Source organism: Balaenoptera acutorostrata, chromosome 2, assembly GCF_949987535.1.
Source record: "Balaenoptera acutorostrata chromosome 2, mBalAcu1.1, whole genome shotgun sequence".
In the NCBI taxonomy this organism is placed as follows: Eukaryota; Metazoa; Chordata; class Mammalia; order Artiodactyla; family Balaenopteridae; genus Balaenoptera; species Balaenoptera acutorostrata.
In genome coordinates this window covers 67,287,098-67,303,010 of record NC_080065.1, presented here as the reverse complement: position 1 = coordinate 67,303,010, position 15,913 = coordinate 67,287,098, and the positions used below count along the sequence as shown (strand labels likewise).

Below are 15,913 nucleotides of genomic sequence, written 5' to 3'. Positions count from 1 at the left end.
AGAGCAGGGCTTCCTTCGTGACACAGTGGTTAAGAATCTGCCTGCCAATGCAGGGGACATGGGTTTGAGCCCTGGTCCGGGAAGATCCCACATGCTGTGGAGCAACTAAGCCAGTGCACCACAACTACTGAGTCTGCACTCTAGAGCCCACGAGCCACAACTACTGAGCCCATGTGCCACAACTACTGAGCCTGCGTGCCACAACTACTGAAGCCTGCGCACCTACAGCCCGTGCTTCACAACAAGAGAAACCACCGCAATGAGAAGCCCAAGCACCGCAACGAAGAGTAGCCCCTGCTCGCCGCAACTAGAGAAAGCCCACGCACAGCAACGAAGACCCAATGTAGCCAAAAAAATAAATAAATTTATATAAAAAAAAAAAAGAAAGGAGAAGGGCAATGACTTCAAAATCCAAAAGGCATTGTGAGCCAAGAATTTTACAGCCAGCCAATCTATCATTCAATATGAAGTACAAAGTTGGACATTAATAAAGAGAGTACAGTCAACTCAAATTCGGTGAGAGGGGGGTGAAGAAATACACTAATTTTATTATTGCTCATGGAAGTTAACGGGCACTTGTAAAGAAGTAGATTAAGCATATTTTATAAAGTAGCAGTAAGAAATAACAAATAGGAAAAAAAAACTAACTTACCAAATATTCAGAATTAACAATACAAAAGAAAGAAAACAGGGCTTCCCTGGTGGCGCAATGGTTAAGAATCCGCCTGTCAACGCAGGCAACATGGGTTCGAGTCCTGGACCGGGAAGATCCCACATACCGCAGAGCAACTAAGCCCGTGCGCCACAACTACTGAACCTGCGCTCTGGAGCCCGTGAGCCACAACTGCTGAGCCCGCGTGCCTAGAGCCCGTGCTCCGCAACAAGAGAAACCACTGCAACGAGAAGCAGCCCCTGCTCGCCGCAACTAGAGAAAGTCCGCGTGCAGCAACAAAGACCCAACTCAGCCAAAAATAAACAAATAAATAAATAAATTTATTAAAAAAAAAAAAAAAAAGAAAACAGCTACAGTGAAATGCTTTTTAAAGCTATAGAAATAGCAAATATGCTAGTTTTTCTTTTAAATGACATAAACAAGACCAAACATATCTGTGTTATAAATGAATGTAAATAAGTTAAACTCTTCTTTTAAAAGAAAGACTGTTAGATTAGATTAATGAGAGCTAGGTATCTAGGCATCTGATAAGGAATTTAACAACATGGAAAGAAAGAAGGCTAGAAAGAACCCTGAGGGGTTGGGTTGAAATTGGAAATATCAGTATGAACTCATGGGTTGGTTAAACACACACACACACACACACACACACACACACACACAGGTACACACACACACAGATACAGAAATGTTTATAGACATATATGTAGGGGTGTGTATATGTATGTAGGTCTATATAGGTGTGTTTTTATATACATACATATATACATACACAGACCATAACTACACATATACATACACATATATTTTCCAGCTCTGTCCATTGAGAGGTCCTGGAAGCACTGACACCCTAGGAGCAATGATTATACTAAAATCCCAGATTTTGCTTTCTAAATACCACCTGCCGCTATAATCAAGCAGGGATCCTTGAAGAAGTGACTGATTTGAGAACTGGGACAAGTACATGATGAGCTTGCCAAGAATGCAAGACCTGAGGTCTGTCACGAGGAAATATTGAACTGACCGAAATTAAGGACATTTTTCATAATAAAAGGCCTGTAGTCTTGAAGACTGTCATGTGTACGAGAGGAAGGGAAAAACTGAGGAACTAACTATTTTGAAGGAGACTGATGCAAACTAAATGCAATGCATGTTCCTGGAGAGTTTCTTGGCCCACAAGGAAATAAGAAGGATTGCTGGAATGGTTGATAAATCTGAATGGGGTCTGCAGACTGCATGGCAGTGTTGCCTCAATGCTGATTTCCTGGTTGGAAGGCTGCATACTAGTAATACAGGAGTGCATCCTCGTGTGGGGAGGTGTACACTGCAGTACTTAAGGATATGAGGCATCATGATAGAAAAAAAAAAACATAGAAAAAAAGAGAGAAAGAGAGGTGGGGGCAGAGAGAGGGATGGAGGGAGAGAGAATGGTTAAACAATTTGGGAATCTGGGTAAAGGAGATGTAGTAGTTTTATGCAACTTTTCTGTATGTTTAAAATTATTTTTTTGAATGACAATAAATCAGCCTTAAAACAGTGAATGAAAAATAAAACTTTATAAATTTATTTTTCAAAGAAAAGATAAAGCAAAGTTATTCAAGCCAAACAAAAAGAAAGACAACGCGAATTTAGGTAAAAAATATCATTAAACAAGATCAAGAAGGAGAACTTTTAATAATAAGGTATAATTCTTCATGAAGATAATAAAACCTATATGAATATGGTCCAAATAACATATCATGAGCACTTAATAAGCAAAAATTATGAAGGCAGAAGAGGAAGCAGACAAAAACACTTTAATAGTTGGAGACTTTAACTCTCTTAGTCCATAAGAGAGCAAGTAGCCAAAAAATTAAAGATGCCAAATATTTGCACACATGCAAAATGGCACACTCATAAGGTTATTCATTATAGCATTGTTTGTAATATCAAAGATTAAAAACACCCTTTATGTTCATCAATGGGGAGGCTGGTTAAATAAATTATAGTACATACATAAATACGATGCACCTAGAAAAGGAAAATGAGGAACCTTGAAAAAAGCTCCAAGATGTACTGCTAAGTTAAAAAAAAAAAAAAAAAAAAAGCAAAGAACAGAACAGAAGCAAGGTATATAATATGATACCTTTTGTTTTAAAAAGGAGGGGAAAATAAGAATCTATACTTGTATTCACTTTTATATGCATAAAGAAACTACTCATGTGGTTGAACAAGAAACTGCCAACTGTGGTTTGTGAGGTTGGGCAGGACTGGGTGAATGGGAGAAAGGCTTTTCACAGTATAACTCTGTTCATTGGTTTTTAAACCTTGTGATTATATTACTTATTCAAAGAATTACATTAAAAATATTTTTAAAAGCAAAGAGTAAGGCACGAACGACTTAAATAACGTAACTAATAATGTATGTTATTAACCTGTCACAGAAACTAGTAGTTTTATTCTAATATCCAGTCTCCTTTCTGTCTTATAGCAATCCCCTGAATTCTAACTAGGCATAAGACTGTACAGAATAATAGCTACATATCCCAGCTTCCCCTGCAGCTAGGTATAGGCATATGACTAACTTAAAGCCAATGAGTGTGTGCAAGCCAATGAGTGTGTCCAATGCCCTTGAAGAACAGGGACAGGCCCTGAGCCTCTTTTTCCCTCCATCCTACCAACTAAAACTCAGACATGGCAGTAATCAATCTGACCATATAGATGAGGTCAATATCCTAAGGAAAACAAGTACCAAGACAGAAGGATTTTGGGTCCCTGACGCTGTGAAGGCATCAAATCCGCCCTGGCCTATTTATGCTTTTCCAGTTATGTGAGACAGAAACAAACTTAAGTTTAAGCTATTGTTAATTTAGGTTTCTGTTATAACAGCCAAACTATATCCTCATAAAATACATGAACTCATACAAATATCCATATATCAAACCATTAATAAAACCTTAATAAAGTCTACGAAGTAGAAATAATATAGACATTATCTGATTACTATACAATAAACCTAGAAAACTATTAACCAATCCAAAATAAAATAATTCTACTATCTCAGTGCCTAAAAACTTTTCTCTTAAAACAACTTTTGAGACAAAGGAGAAAAAACCACAATTGCAGAATATTTATAAATTAACAGTGATGAAAACCTACACATAAGAAACAATAAGATACAGCTACAGCAGTGGTCAGAGAAAAAAGTATAGTCTTAAATATTTATGTTAATAAATATAAATATATTAATAAATATAAAAAATGAAAATAAGCATCTAACTCAAGAAATTAGAAGAAACTACATGAAAAGAATTTTAAAAGATAAAAAGCAGAAATTAGTAAACCATAAACCAGAAAAATAAATAATCCAAGAGTTCATTTTCAAAAAAAAGAGAGATAAATCATTTTCTAGTTTAATCAAGACACAAGGGAGAAAACTCAGATAAACAAAATAAGGAAATTATTTTAGAGACACAGAAGAAGCCAAAAGAAAACTATTTTAATCATCTGTGTGTAAATAAATCTTAAAACTTAGGTGAGATAAACAATTTTCTAGGAAAATACAATATATCAAAATTGGCTACCATACAGAAAATCAACCATTTACCATGTAAGAAATAGAAAAGACGTGTAAGTTAAGCTTTCCCCAAAGCACCAGGTTTAGATGGTTTCAATGTTGAGTTTATGAAAACTCAGGTACAGGCCTCATTTGAATGTTACTTTTAACATCCCAGAAAATGTAAAAAGAAAGAAAGGTCCCTAGTTTTTTTAATGAAATATCCATGATATTGATACCTAAAACTGAGAAAGAAAAAAAACTACAAACCAATCTCACTTTCAAATGCTGAAATCCTAACTAAAATATTAGCAATAAAATTCAGCAGTACATTAAAAGAATGATAAATTCTGATCAAGTGGGGTTTATTCTGTAAATGTGTGGATGGTTCAATATATAAGATATTAATAAAATTTATTTTATTAATAGATAAAGGGAGAAAATACGGTTATTTTCATAGAAACTGAAAAAAGCATTTAGTAAAAACTCAGTACCCACAGGAATGTGGATACTTCTTTAATGTTTGAGTATATGCTTCCTTACTCTCTACAATATAGTGAATTATCAAACAGGGTCTTTTTTCTGGATGATTTGTGATCATTCTTTATTTGTTAGAATTCTTTACAACTATTTGACCTATGTGTTGAGGATAGTTTTACCAGAACCTATTTTTATGTATTCAAATGTATCAAACTTTCCTTTTATAGCTTCTGGGTTTTGTGCCTTACTAAGAAGGGTCTTCTCCATTCTGAAACTATATAAAAAAAGAATCATCACTTGTGGTTTTTTTATGCATTTAATGTTTGTTGTTCAAGTCTTTAATTCATCTGGAATTTATTTTGGAGGAAGGATTAAGGAAAGATGTTAACTTTGTTTTTCCTCCAATGTTGGCCTGTTGTCCCAACACAAGTTATTGAACTTTTGCTCCAATGATCTGAAATACCAGCTTTTTCCTGTTCTAAGTTCCATGATAGAGCTGGGTTTATTTCTGGACATTCCCTGCTGTTCTATTGACTAGTCTACTGAAAAGACAGTATCAAAACTATTTCAATATTTGTAGCTTTATAATATTTAATATATGGCCCAACCAATTTTTATTACATATTAAAATAATAAAATTTTGGGAATTCCCTGGCGGTCCAGTGGTAAGGGCTTGGTGCTTTCACTGCCGAGGGTTGAGGTTCAATCCCTGGTCAGGGAACTAAGATCCCACAAGCTGCACGGCCAAAAAAAAAAATAATAATTAAAAAAAATAATAAATAAATAAAACTTTTATATGGGAAAGACTTCTGGAATTATGACAGAATTCAAAGGGAAATTATTTTACCCACTTATAACTTTTTGTGAATGTATAACATAATGAAAAAAATGACAAACATTTACTGGGCACCTACTATGTGCAAAAGCTTTTGTGAAGAATAGAGGTGAAAGACATGATGTTAAGGTTCATCAAGGATCTTCATTCCAGTGAGGAAGTCCGAGCACTTACAGAATCAGTGTTCATTCTCTGTCTCTTTCTCTCACACACATTGTCTTTACATAATCAGTTTCCATCTTCTTTCTGTCTCTCACACACACTCACATGCACACACTATATTGTAAAACTTACACGTACCTGTTTGATTGCTTTAACAGCCAAAGTAACTGAGAACAAGACTGCCTGACTAATGCTGCTCTGACAGGAAATGTTACAAGCTGATTTAGTTCATTACATATATATTCCATCTCTTTCACCATTATCCAACTGTAACCTGAAATGAAAAGAAAGATATTTAACTTTTCTAACCAAAGTCCTACAAGTCAATTAAGTAAAAAACTCAATTACATATGAATAGGTAAATTCATAGGTAATTCATAAACATTTCCATTTGGATTCAGAGAAATTAAAATACCACTTAATGCAAGAAAAAATTTTGAGTGGAAAATGTAGATAAAAAATTAAATCTAAAGTCATGTCACAAGTGACCTAGAGCAATAAACAAAAAATTAAAACATTAGAAAGGAATTTATTAATCTCTCAAGTACAAAAAAGGAAATTCTGACATTATATTTACTTTAAAGATTCTAAGGCTCTGCATCATTAATATTCTCGATAAACTTAGATCTTCCGCTTGTTGTTAAGTTTTCTTTTCCGAGAGAAAGAAAGAGTATTTACTAGCTGTTTAAGTAATAATTAACTTCAATTTTTTTGGGGGGGTGGGGGTCTAGTCCAAATTACTTATACATTTTATCTAAAATAGAAATAGTGTTAAAATTGACTTTTATATATGTGTTTTATGTTTTAAATCATGTTTAGACATTGTGGAAAACATATCTGCCTGTTTATAAACAGCTTCAGAAAAAAATCTATATTTTAAAAATAGCCCCTACACTCTATCAAAAGTATCCATAGGTTGTAAAAAGTACTGGTCAGTAAAGGAACAATTTACAAAAAGCCTATGTGAATACATTAGTTTAGCAGCTAAATGCCTCATGAAAGAAGGGAAAGGTCTGCTTTCCTTTAAAATCTGGAAAATTATATCTTTTTAATTAGAAAAAGGGGTTGCTAACAGAAGCTATACTTACATTACTTAAAAACTTATAAACTCTTTTCTAAATTTTGTAGCAGAAAAAGTAAGGGAGGATAAAACACATGTTGGTAACGACCAGAGGCCAGTGGGGGAAAAGCAGCCTGGAAACATTCAATACCAACATTAACTTAAAGACTCAGATATGGTTTGACTCGGTTCAAGCCTGAGATTAAAGCCAGAGTTAGACTAAATCGTGACTAAAAGATTAGAATCAGTATGGAGGCTATTAAATTGTTTCTAGTTTACCTTCTTTAAACACTCTGAATTATATGCTATATTCTTTACTGAAACTAATAAAAATTAAAATGATTAGAAAATTAAAATAGAACAAATTTAAAGCATATTATTTTTTTCTCAATCACATCAGTTGTTGGTCCAGGGGGTTATAACCTAAATGTCACTACTCACCAGATAGCAGTTACTCTAACCTCATGTTAGATTTTAAAACTTTACATCTAAAAACAATAGTAGCAAATAAGTAAAAAGAATGCCCTGAACACAAGATAAAGGCTAACATCTCCACTGGCTCTAAATAACTTCTTGGTTAATTATTTTTACCATGTGTTCAGGTGTCCCAGAGCATCTGTTTGCTTAATGGCTGTTTACTGGAAAATCACTACCTAGGAATGTATGAATAAATAGAAAGATGAATCCAAATAGCGTAGTAAGTTTCAGCCAGGAGAAAGAAGCTGAATATCAGGTCCATCTGTAAGAGTACATAAAGAGAAAGAAGAAATCCAGCCTAGAAGAGAGAGTCTCATGGTCTCACATACCCCCTGTCTAGCCAAAGAGAGCTTAAGGGCACCAAGGTTCCAGCAGCCTACATTTGGAGCTCCTTCTAATGTCTAGGGAACAGAATCTGTGCTGTTCAACCGTACACCCACCGACTTCTGGCCTCACATTACTTGAGAAGTTTTAATTACCACTTCTCTATCTTTCATCTGACATAGGGAGTTTGCTCCAAAGTAAAAGGAAAGAAGAAAAGAGTATAGAATGTTCTACAAGTTCAAAGAGACCAATTCAGGATTCGTTTGTGTATGTAAAGAGGCAGCTTTGGTTATTCTAGACCTTGCAAATAAATATTTTCCATGCAAGCTTGGCGACAGAATGTCACCAATGAATGAGTATCTATCTGAAATAACAGAAGGAAGAGTCATACACACATCTTTAGGGCCAGACCTTTCTCTCCATTAGGCTCTTAGATTTTGTAGAATGTGTTTTTGCTTTTGTATTAAAGGTATTATTTTTATATTTGAGTATATTTTAATTTGACCAAAAAGGAATACATTTAAAAAATTATCACCTTCATTGACTTTCTCAGGATGCCATCCTGTTGTCCAACCTAGGGAAAATGTCACATCTGGAAAGAAGGATGTCACAGTGTCTATAAAAGGTTTTGCATCCACTACTCTGCTATTTCCATTTGGACCAGGAAGAATATCAGCATTAATCCACACTGGACGCTTCAGATGCCTCTTCACATTTTCCAAGAGCATCATGGATGGTTCTACAGCTGCCAGACTAAAAACAATTTGTTGTCAATGAGATATATTCCTAAAGTAAAAGTAAAAAGTTCTTTTAGACTGGTGGCTTTAATGTTGTCAAATTCATAATAAAAGTATAATACCATAATGCCTGAATTAAACAAAATCAAAGAGCAGATAGCACTAGAGGGGAAAGCTAACATGTGCCATATCTTAAAATGCTGATTTATACTTACTATTCATGAAGGTACCTAAAAGGGTCTACAAATGTATGAATAATGACACTACATGTAGACAGAGGTTTCAAAACTCTGTATTAGGATCACTCAGTATAAAAACAATTTATGAAAAGACACAAACATTCACTCATCAGAGAATGTATAAATAAGATTTAAAAATTAAATACACTCATAACCTGCAAATTCAAGTTTATGAAAATACCCAAAGTGCACTCAGGCCCCATGTCTCTAATACCAGCTCATGACCTTGGAGAAAAGGGCCTCTTTTCCTTCATGCATACTTGTGTGAGTCTGGACACATAAACACATTGCTAAAAATGATTGCCAAGTGTAAAATTATAACATTTCTTTAAAGCTTTTATAAACTTCATTTTTTCCTTTATTGTAAACACCTTTCCTGGAAACAAGAGACAACTATATTTTAGTTACTTTTTTTTTTTTTTTTTAATTATTTATTTATTTATTTACGGCTGTGTTGGGTCTTCGTTTCTGTGCGAGGGCTTTCTCTAGTTGCGGCAAGCGGGGGCCACTCTTCATCGCGGTGCGCGGGCCTCTCACTATCGCGGCCTCTCATGTTGCAGAGCACAGGCTCCAGACGCGCAGGCTCAGTAGCTGTGGCTCACGGGCCTAGCCGCTCCGCGGCATGTGGGATCTTCCCGGACCAGGGCTCGAACCCGTGTCCCCCGTATTGGCAGGCAGATTCTCAACCACTGCGCCACCAGGGAAGCCCTATTTTAGTTACTTTTAAAGTAAAAAGCAGCTTCAGTCTTTTTACTTCCCTACATCTTTTCTAACGGACACATATATCTTGAAACAAGATTTTAATCAGCCTACATAATTTTTACTGATTAAAAATACATACACAAACTTTATTGGAAAGCTACACTACTTATAATTCTGAATGTCTTCTGAACCTTTAAGGCCTATGTTCATTTCTAAGAAAATTAGCTTTTAGTGAATACAGCGATGGGAGGCTAAGAATCTGGGAGACGGATACTGGAAGCGAGAACATTCAGCACCTCTCCTCACATTTCCATTTTTCTTCTTAATGGATTGGAGTCCTTCTGCCTATGCTTCTACCACTCTTCACCTCACTCCTTTTGGGCCTCCTACTTTAAGAGCAGAAACTGATAACTTCATTATTTATAGGGTCATATTTATTAGTGAGCAAGGATACTGTTCACTAAAACCAGAGGAAACCAGCCTCTCTTTCACTCTGCTCCCATGTAATAAACTGCTTTTTTCTCACTCTTATGCCCCTGAAATGGAGGCCCTAGATTTTAGTGGATTGATAAACTCTAATGCTAGACCTTACAGACTCTAATTTAGATGCTGTCGTTTCTCTGTCTCAAATGCTTTCTGCCTTGAATGGTATCAATGCCGTGTTAAAAACCACAATTCTGAGATCTGGCCAGCTGTACTTCCTACAAAATTCCCCCATTTTTAGTAGCAAACAACTTGTATCTATTACTCCAAAGCTTGCTTGTCTGCAAGTCCCACAGCAGCAGCCAAGTCCCCATGGGGTTCTGCTCTTCATGGGTGGAGTGGGAGGTAACCTTGAACTAATCCCCGCATGTCTCCTCTCCTTTTCCAGAAAGGATTCTTATTTCTTAAGAAATCTGGTGTCTGTGGAGGTTGGGTTGAACACTAATTTCCAGTTTACATTTGGGAGGAAGCTTCTTATGCTTTCTCAATTTAGTAAGCTGACATCAGGCTGTTTAACAATGGTTCGCCATCTGATATCTAGTCTCAGCATATTCTCTCCCAAACTGAAATTCCACCAGCATATATGAAGTGTCTACTACATGCAAAACACTGCACAGTTAGACATACAGAGCTAAGACAGAACATAATGAAATAAGAATTTAATGTACATATTCTGTTTTATATGTAAATATTTTAATTATCACTAATATAGACTATAGTAATGTCATTTTCCCTTACCAGAAACTTAAATAAGAAAAAAAAAACGTATATTAAGAAAAACACAAAACTTTACTAAGAAGAAAACAACTTTTTGTTGTAGTTTTAATTTTCTGGAGCTTTACAAAATAATTAATAAAATTCCTCTGGAAGAGTAAATGTGGAGGAAAAGCCATAACATTTTTGGGAAAAAAAAAAAAAGACTGAGGATGAACTTTGCCCAAGAGCAAGATACAATGTTTTTGTTTTTTGTTTTTTGTTTTATTAATTTATTTATTTATTTATTTTTGGCTGTGTTGGGTCTTCATTTCTGTGTGAGGGCTTTCTCTAGTTGCGGCGAGCGGGGGCCACTCTTCATCGCGGTGGGCGGGCCTCTCACTATCGTGGCCTCTCTTGTTGCGGAGCACAGGCTCCAGACGCGCAGGCTCAGTAGTTGTGGCTCACGGGCCTAGTTGCTCCGCGGCATGTGGGATCTCCCCAGACCAGGGCTCGAACCCGTGTCCCCTGCATTAGCAGGCAGATTCTCAACCACTGCGCCACCAGGGAAGCCCAAGATACAATGTTTACTACAAAGAATAACATACTATGTTCCTAGCCTGGAAGACTCAATATTATAAATATTGCAAAATTACACTTCGTTCCCAATTAATCTATAAATTCCATGTAATTCTAATTAAAAATATCAGTGGATAACGTTCTCAATCCTTACATGTATTAGTATTAAGTTTCCCATAAAGAACTGACAAAAGGTTTGCCAAAATGATCATTTGAAGAGGAGGGTCCTAATCAGTATACTACCTAAAATTTCTTTTTGGTAGTACTTATTTAGGAAATTCCAGGGAAGAATATAAACTTAGCTCTTATAGAATAGATTTTTTTTCTAAAAAGTTACTTGGTAAGTCAAACTTCTTAGTACCTATTTTCCTATTAACTTCATTTAGAAATTGGGGCTAACAAAATAAAAATCATACTTAAAATGATAATAAACCATTTAAAATTACATTCTATGGTAAAATTCCAGATACAAATTTTAAATCATCATATATTACTTAGTTATTACGTGTATACAAACAAAATAACTCAGAGGCACAAAACAAGAACTATTAAAATTTGACTATTAGGTCATTCAGCTACTCTTACAGACGTAGTGCAGAGTTCCGGTTCAGAGTGTGAACTCTTCAGCCAGGCTGGCAGCTCTCCTACCGATTACGTGACCACAAGCAGGCTACTTACCCCTCTCTGCCTCTGTTCCCTCATCTGGAAAATGAGAATAGGAATAACCTACTTCTTAGGATTGTTATGAAGACTAAATGAATTTACACATTTAATGCTCTTAGAACAGTGTCTGACACACAATAAGTGCTTATATAATTGTTAGTTAAATTCATTCCCCTTCAAATATGTTATGACCAAAACTCTTTCTAATGGCACAGCCTTTCAGTGGTAGCTGCTAGCGTTTAGGAATGAAGGAGCTGGTCTGACTGGTGAGGAGCCGAAGAATATATTACAGAGAGCAAGTCTACGGGCAATAGTAAACATCAAAAAAAACCTGAGCACGTGAAAAGGCAAGGAGCTCTAAAATTCGGCTCACCAAGCATTAATGATTAAATGCTTTATTTCACAGTACAGAGAACACTGGACTGGCTCCAGGAAACCTGGGATCTGGTCCTAGCTCAGCTCTCAAGCTTAGCTACTGTCACTTAACCTCTCTAGGACTAAGTTTCTTTGTCGAGAAAATGGAGTTGGACCATTCACCACTCTAAAAGCTTTAAGATCTTGAAACAGCTTTCATTCACCAACAGTGTAAAGAGGTTGACTGGTACACTCAGGCCCACAACAACTGATTAGAGTAATCTTAAAAACCCTGTGAGTAAGAGCTCCAAATCCTTATTAATTTCTTGAGATAATTCAATTTTAAAATATTGTTGAAAGGTAAGGCAGGATTACCACACATCCTAGATTTTCATAGCAGTTGCCTTCATGGGCCTTATGGTGAGCTTTTATGGTGTCACAATAAATTCCTGGCTTTCCCTATAATTTTTATACTGCCAAAATACCACAGAAGTAAAATTTTCCATGACAGCCACAGGGAAGGAAACACCACTTAATCTTGCTCTCTTCATTATCAATGTTTCCAAAATATTATTTTTAAGAAACTCTTCAGTTATTAAAGAATTCTAGATAATTCCCCTTCCACAAATATAATAACACAAATCAAGTAGGAAATGCATTAACTACCCCAACTACTGCCAAATCTCTCTCTCGAACTACTTTTTAATGAAAGTGGTATTTTAAATTTACCATTCCACTATTACAATGGTCACTTATGATAACTTCCTTTATAAAAATTTACTTAATTTTAGCCTTAAACGGTTCCCAAGAAACAATTTTAGCAAACAACTCAGTGTGTCTTTGGTCCATTCCTGAAACATATTAGTTTGCAATTCCATTTTCAGTTTAGATAAAGTATAAAGTTATTTAGTCAGGCACAGATATATGAAGTTACTGATTTTTTTCCATATTGTTATTCTATAACAACTAGGAGACTGAACATGTTTGTACAAATACCTCTTAAAATCCAGTTTGATGCCTTTATTGCTTTTTATAACTTCAGCCAGCCATTCCTGTAAAGTATTATCACTGTTTGTTTCAGGAGGATGAGCCATGATTGGCTGGCCATGTTCTGATCCATCGCTTGGAAAAATGACATCAGCCTCTATCATATGAGCAGTACCTGTCCAAATAAAAGAACTTACGTTAATGCTAATAAAATAGAGACTGTAGGAGATGGCATATTCAGTACCCTTTTGAGGAAGATAAAAGGGAGGAAAGAAAATAAAATTTACTGAGTAAAGACTAAGTGCCAGGTACTATGTCAAGCCTTACATGTTGCACTTATTTGTTACACGTGAGCAAACAGGCAGTGAGGAGTTCAATACCTTTGCCTAGGTCACACTCAAGCTGTTGTCCTAATATTTAATTTCTTCCCAGTATATGGCAAAGTGAGAATACAAAGGGAGGCTTAATAAGTATTTGTTGACGCTTCTGAGAACAAAAATAGTACTTTTATCTTCTCACTCCTCAAATTAGAAACTACAGATGTTTATTGTTTATGTTTGAAATTGTATGTTATAGATTCAGTTCCTTGACCTAAAGCTTGGCTACTATTTAAAAGCACACATCCCTGGAATGAGTAAAGAGCTTCACCAGCCACTTAGTGTGAGTGTGCTTAGCAGGCTCTGAGAGACTAAGTCCAAAGATGGCTGACAACAATTCCTCCCATACGTACGTGCCTCTCTCATCTCTTTCTCCTCCCCTTGAGTCTGGGCTGGTTTTGTGACTTGCTTTGACCAGTGGAAGGTAGTAGAAGTAAAACTCTCAGTTCTAAGCCAAGCCCTTAAAAGGCCTGGCAGGTTCTGCTTTTATCCTCTTGAAAGCCAGGTACCATGTAAAGAAGTTCAGGTAAGACTACTGAAGACTCAGAAACCACATGGAGAAAGAGAAGCCTCATGGAAGAAAACTAAGACTTCCTGCCCGACAGATAGCATTAAGGTCTCTGACACGTGAGTGAGGCCATTTTAGAATTTCCAGGCCCAGCTGCGCTCCCAGCCAAATGCAGCAACATGAGTGCTCCCACTCTATACCACATGCAACAGAAGAACCACTAGCTGACCCACAAAACCGTGAAAAATGATAAATCATCGTCATTTTAAGCCACAAAGTTTTGGGGGTAGTTTATTACACAGCAATAGAAAACAAACATAAATAGCTACCTGGAAGTGGGGCCCTGCCATAACAAAAACCTGAAACCTGTGACACTGGTTTTGGGATCCAGCAGATTCTAGAAAGGCACTGTTAAAGCAAGTTAGAAGAGCAGTGAGGAAATTCTTTTCACGTAGTGGTGAAACTTTTGATAATGTTGGCACTTGTAGCAACTGGTGGAAGATAGAGAGGGTGCCTAGTAAATTTGTGGATTTGGCTAAGGAGGTTTCCAGGCAGAATGCTGAAAATGCCAACGGGGTTTCTTTTAGCTCCTATGATAAAGAATGGGAAGAAAGAGCTGAGTTAAATAATTAACTATTTACATTTTAAGCAGCATAGAGAGGAAATATTTCCAACTCAGGACTTGTGCTGAGTTAGAAAATAAAACCATTCTTTCCAGCTGGCAAAAGATTCTCAAAGCAGGAGAAAGCCTCAGGTCAAAAGTCAAATCCAGGATGCTGTTAGTAAACCATGGCCTCGGGATCAAGACCAAACCAAGGATACAGCTACAAGACCCTTTATTAAGACTTCAGAAAGATGATGCCTTGGGTACCCACATAGCTAGACAAAAGAACATTATAGAATCTTAAGGGTGTTATCCCATAGCACCCTAACTAGCAGACCAAGCAGAGAGAGGCCTACTCCAAAGAGATCCGGCAATAAGGTTTTTGATTAAAGGGATGGTTTATAATTTGATATATAGAAAGACTAGGACGTTTTTAATAGAGCTGTATCCACTTGGACCTGAAAAAAAAAAAAAGAGAGAGACAGTTCAAAACGAAAAGAAGCCTATGAACTCTCACATTTCTATGGGCAGGAAATAGGCTGAAAAAGCTACCCAGCTGCATATATATAAGCCATTTTCCAATAAGCATATGAAGAGATGCTCAACATCATTAACCTTCAGGGAAATGCAAATCTAAACTACAATGAGATACCAATTCACAAGTACTAGGAAGACTATAATGAAAAAGACAATAACAAATGTTGACAAGGACATGGGGAGATTAGAAACCTCATCCACTCTGTTGGTGGGAATGTAAGAAGGTGCAGCTGCTTCAGAAAAGCTTGCAGTTTCTCAAAAAAAGTTAAACAGAGTTATATTTGAGATGCAATAGGTCAAGCTTCTGTCTAATTTCATAAAAATTAAGCAAACATGACTTCTCAATAAAGTGGTACTTACCACAATATATGTAGGCATTCCATCTTCTCTATCAATGCAGTTGTAAAGGAGCATATAGGCCTTGGAATTCCTTAACAGTAATAGTCAGTGTCTCCATTTATTAACTCCATTCGTTTCCCATGAATAGAAAAAAAAATCACTAAATGGCAGTGACAAGGAGTCTCAGGTCCCATGTAAATTATGTTCCTGAAGGTCTCTTTTAAGAATAAGAATGGGGCTTCCCTGGTGGCGCAGTGGTTGAGAGTCTGCCTGCCAATGCAGGGGACACGGGTTCGAGCCCTGGTCTGGGAAGATCGCACATGCCGCGGAGCAACTGGGCCCGTGAGCCACAATTACTGAGCCTGCGCGTCTGGAGCCTGTGCTCCGCAACAAGAGAGGCCGCGATAGTGAGACGCCCATGCACCGCGACGAAGAGTGGCCCCCACTTGCCACAACTAGAGAAAGCCCTCAAACAGAAACAAAGACCCAACGCAGCCATAAATAAATAAAAATAAAAAATAAAAATAAAAAAAAAAAGAACGGAGCACTGTGATGAGGAGTGGCC

The 15,913-nt window shown here is 36.5% G+C and overlaps 1 protein-coding gene across 3 annotated transcripts in view; it reads right to left on the bottom strand.

Moving 5' to 3' along the window:
* Positions 1–15,913, bottom strand: part of FAM151B (family with sequence similarity 151 member B) — a 35,805-nt gene that overhangs the window by 7,923 nt on the left and 11,969 nt on the right. For 2 of the 3 annotated variants that reach the window (XR_450789.2, XM_007179771.3), the window contains exons 3-5: positions 12,993–13,158; positions 8,082–8,299; positions 5,824–5,959 (exon numbers count right to left, since the gene is read on the bottom strand). Coding sequence is in view for 2 of the 3 variants with exons in the window: in XM_007179771.3 (XP_007179833.1) it covers positions 5,824–5,959; positions 8,082–8,299; positions 12,993–13,158 (520 nt within the window). In the remaining variant the exon portion in view is untranslated. Of the gene's footprint in view, positions 1–4,597; positions 5,425–5,823; positions 5,960–8,081; positions 8,300–12,992; positions 13,159–15,913 lie in introns of those variants that run through there. The other variant, XM_057540233.1, reaches the window with a different exon arrangement.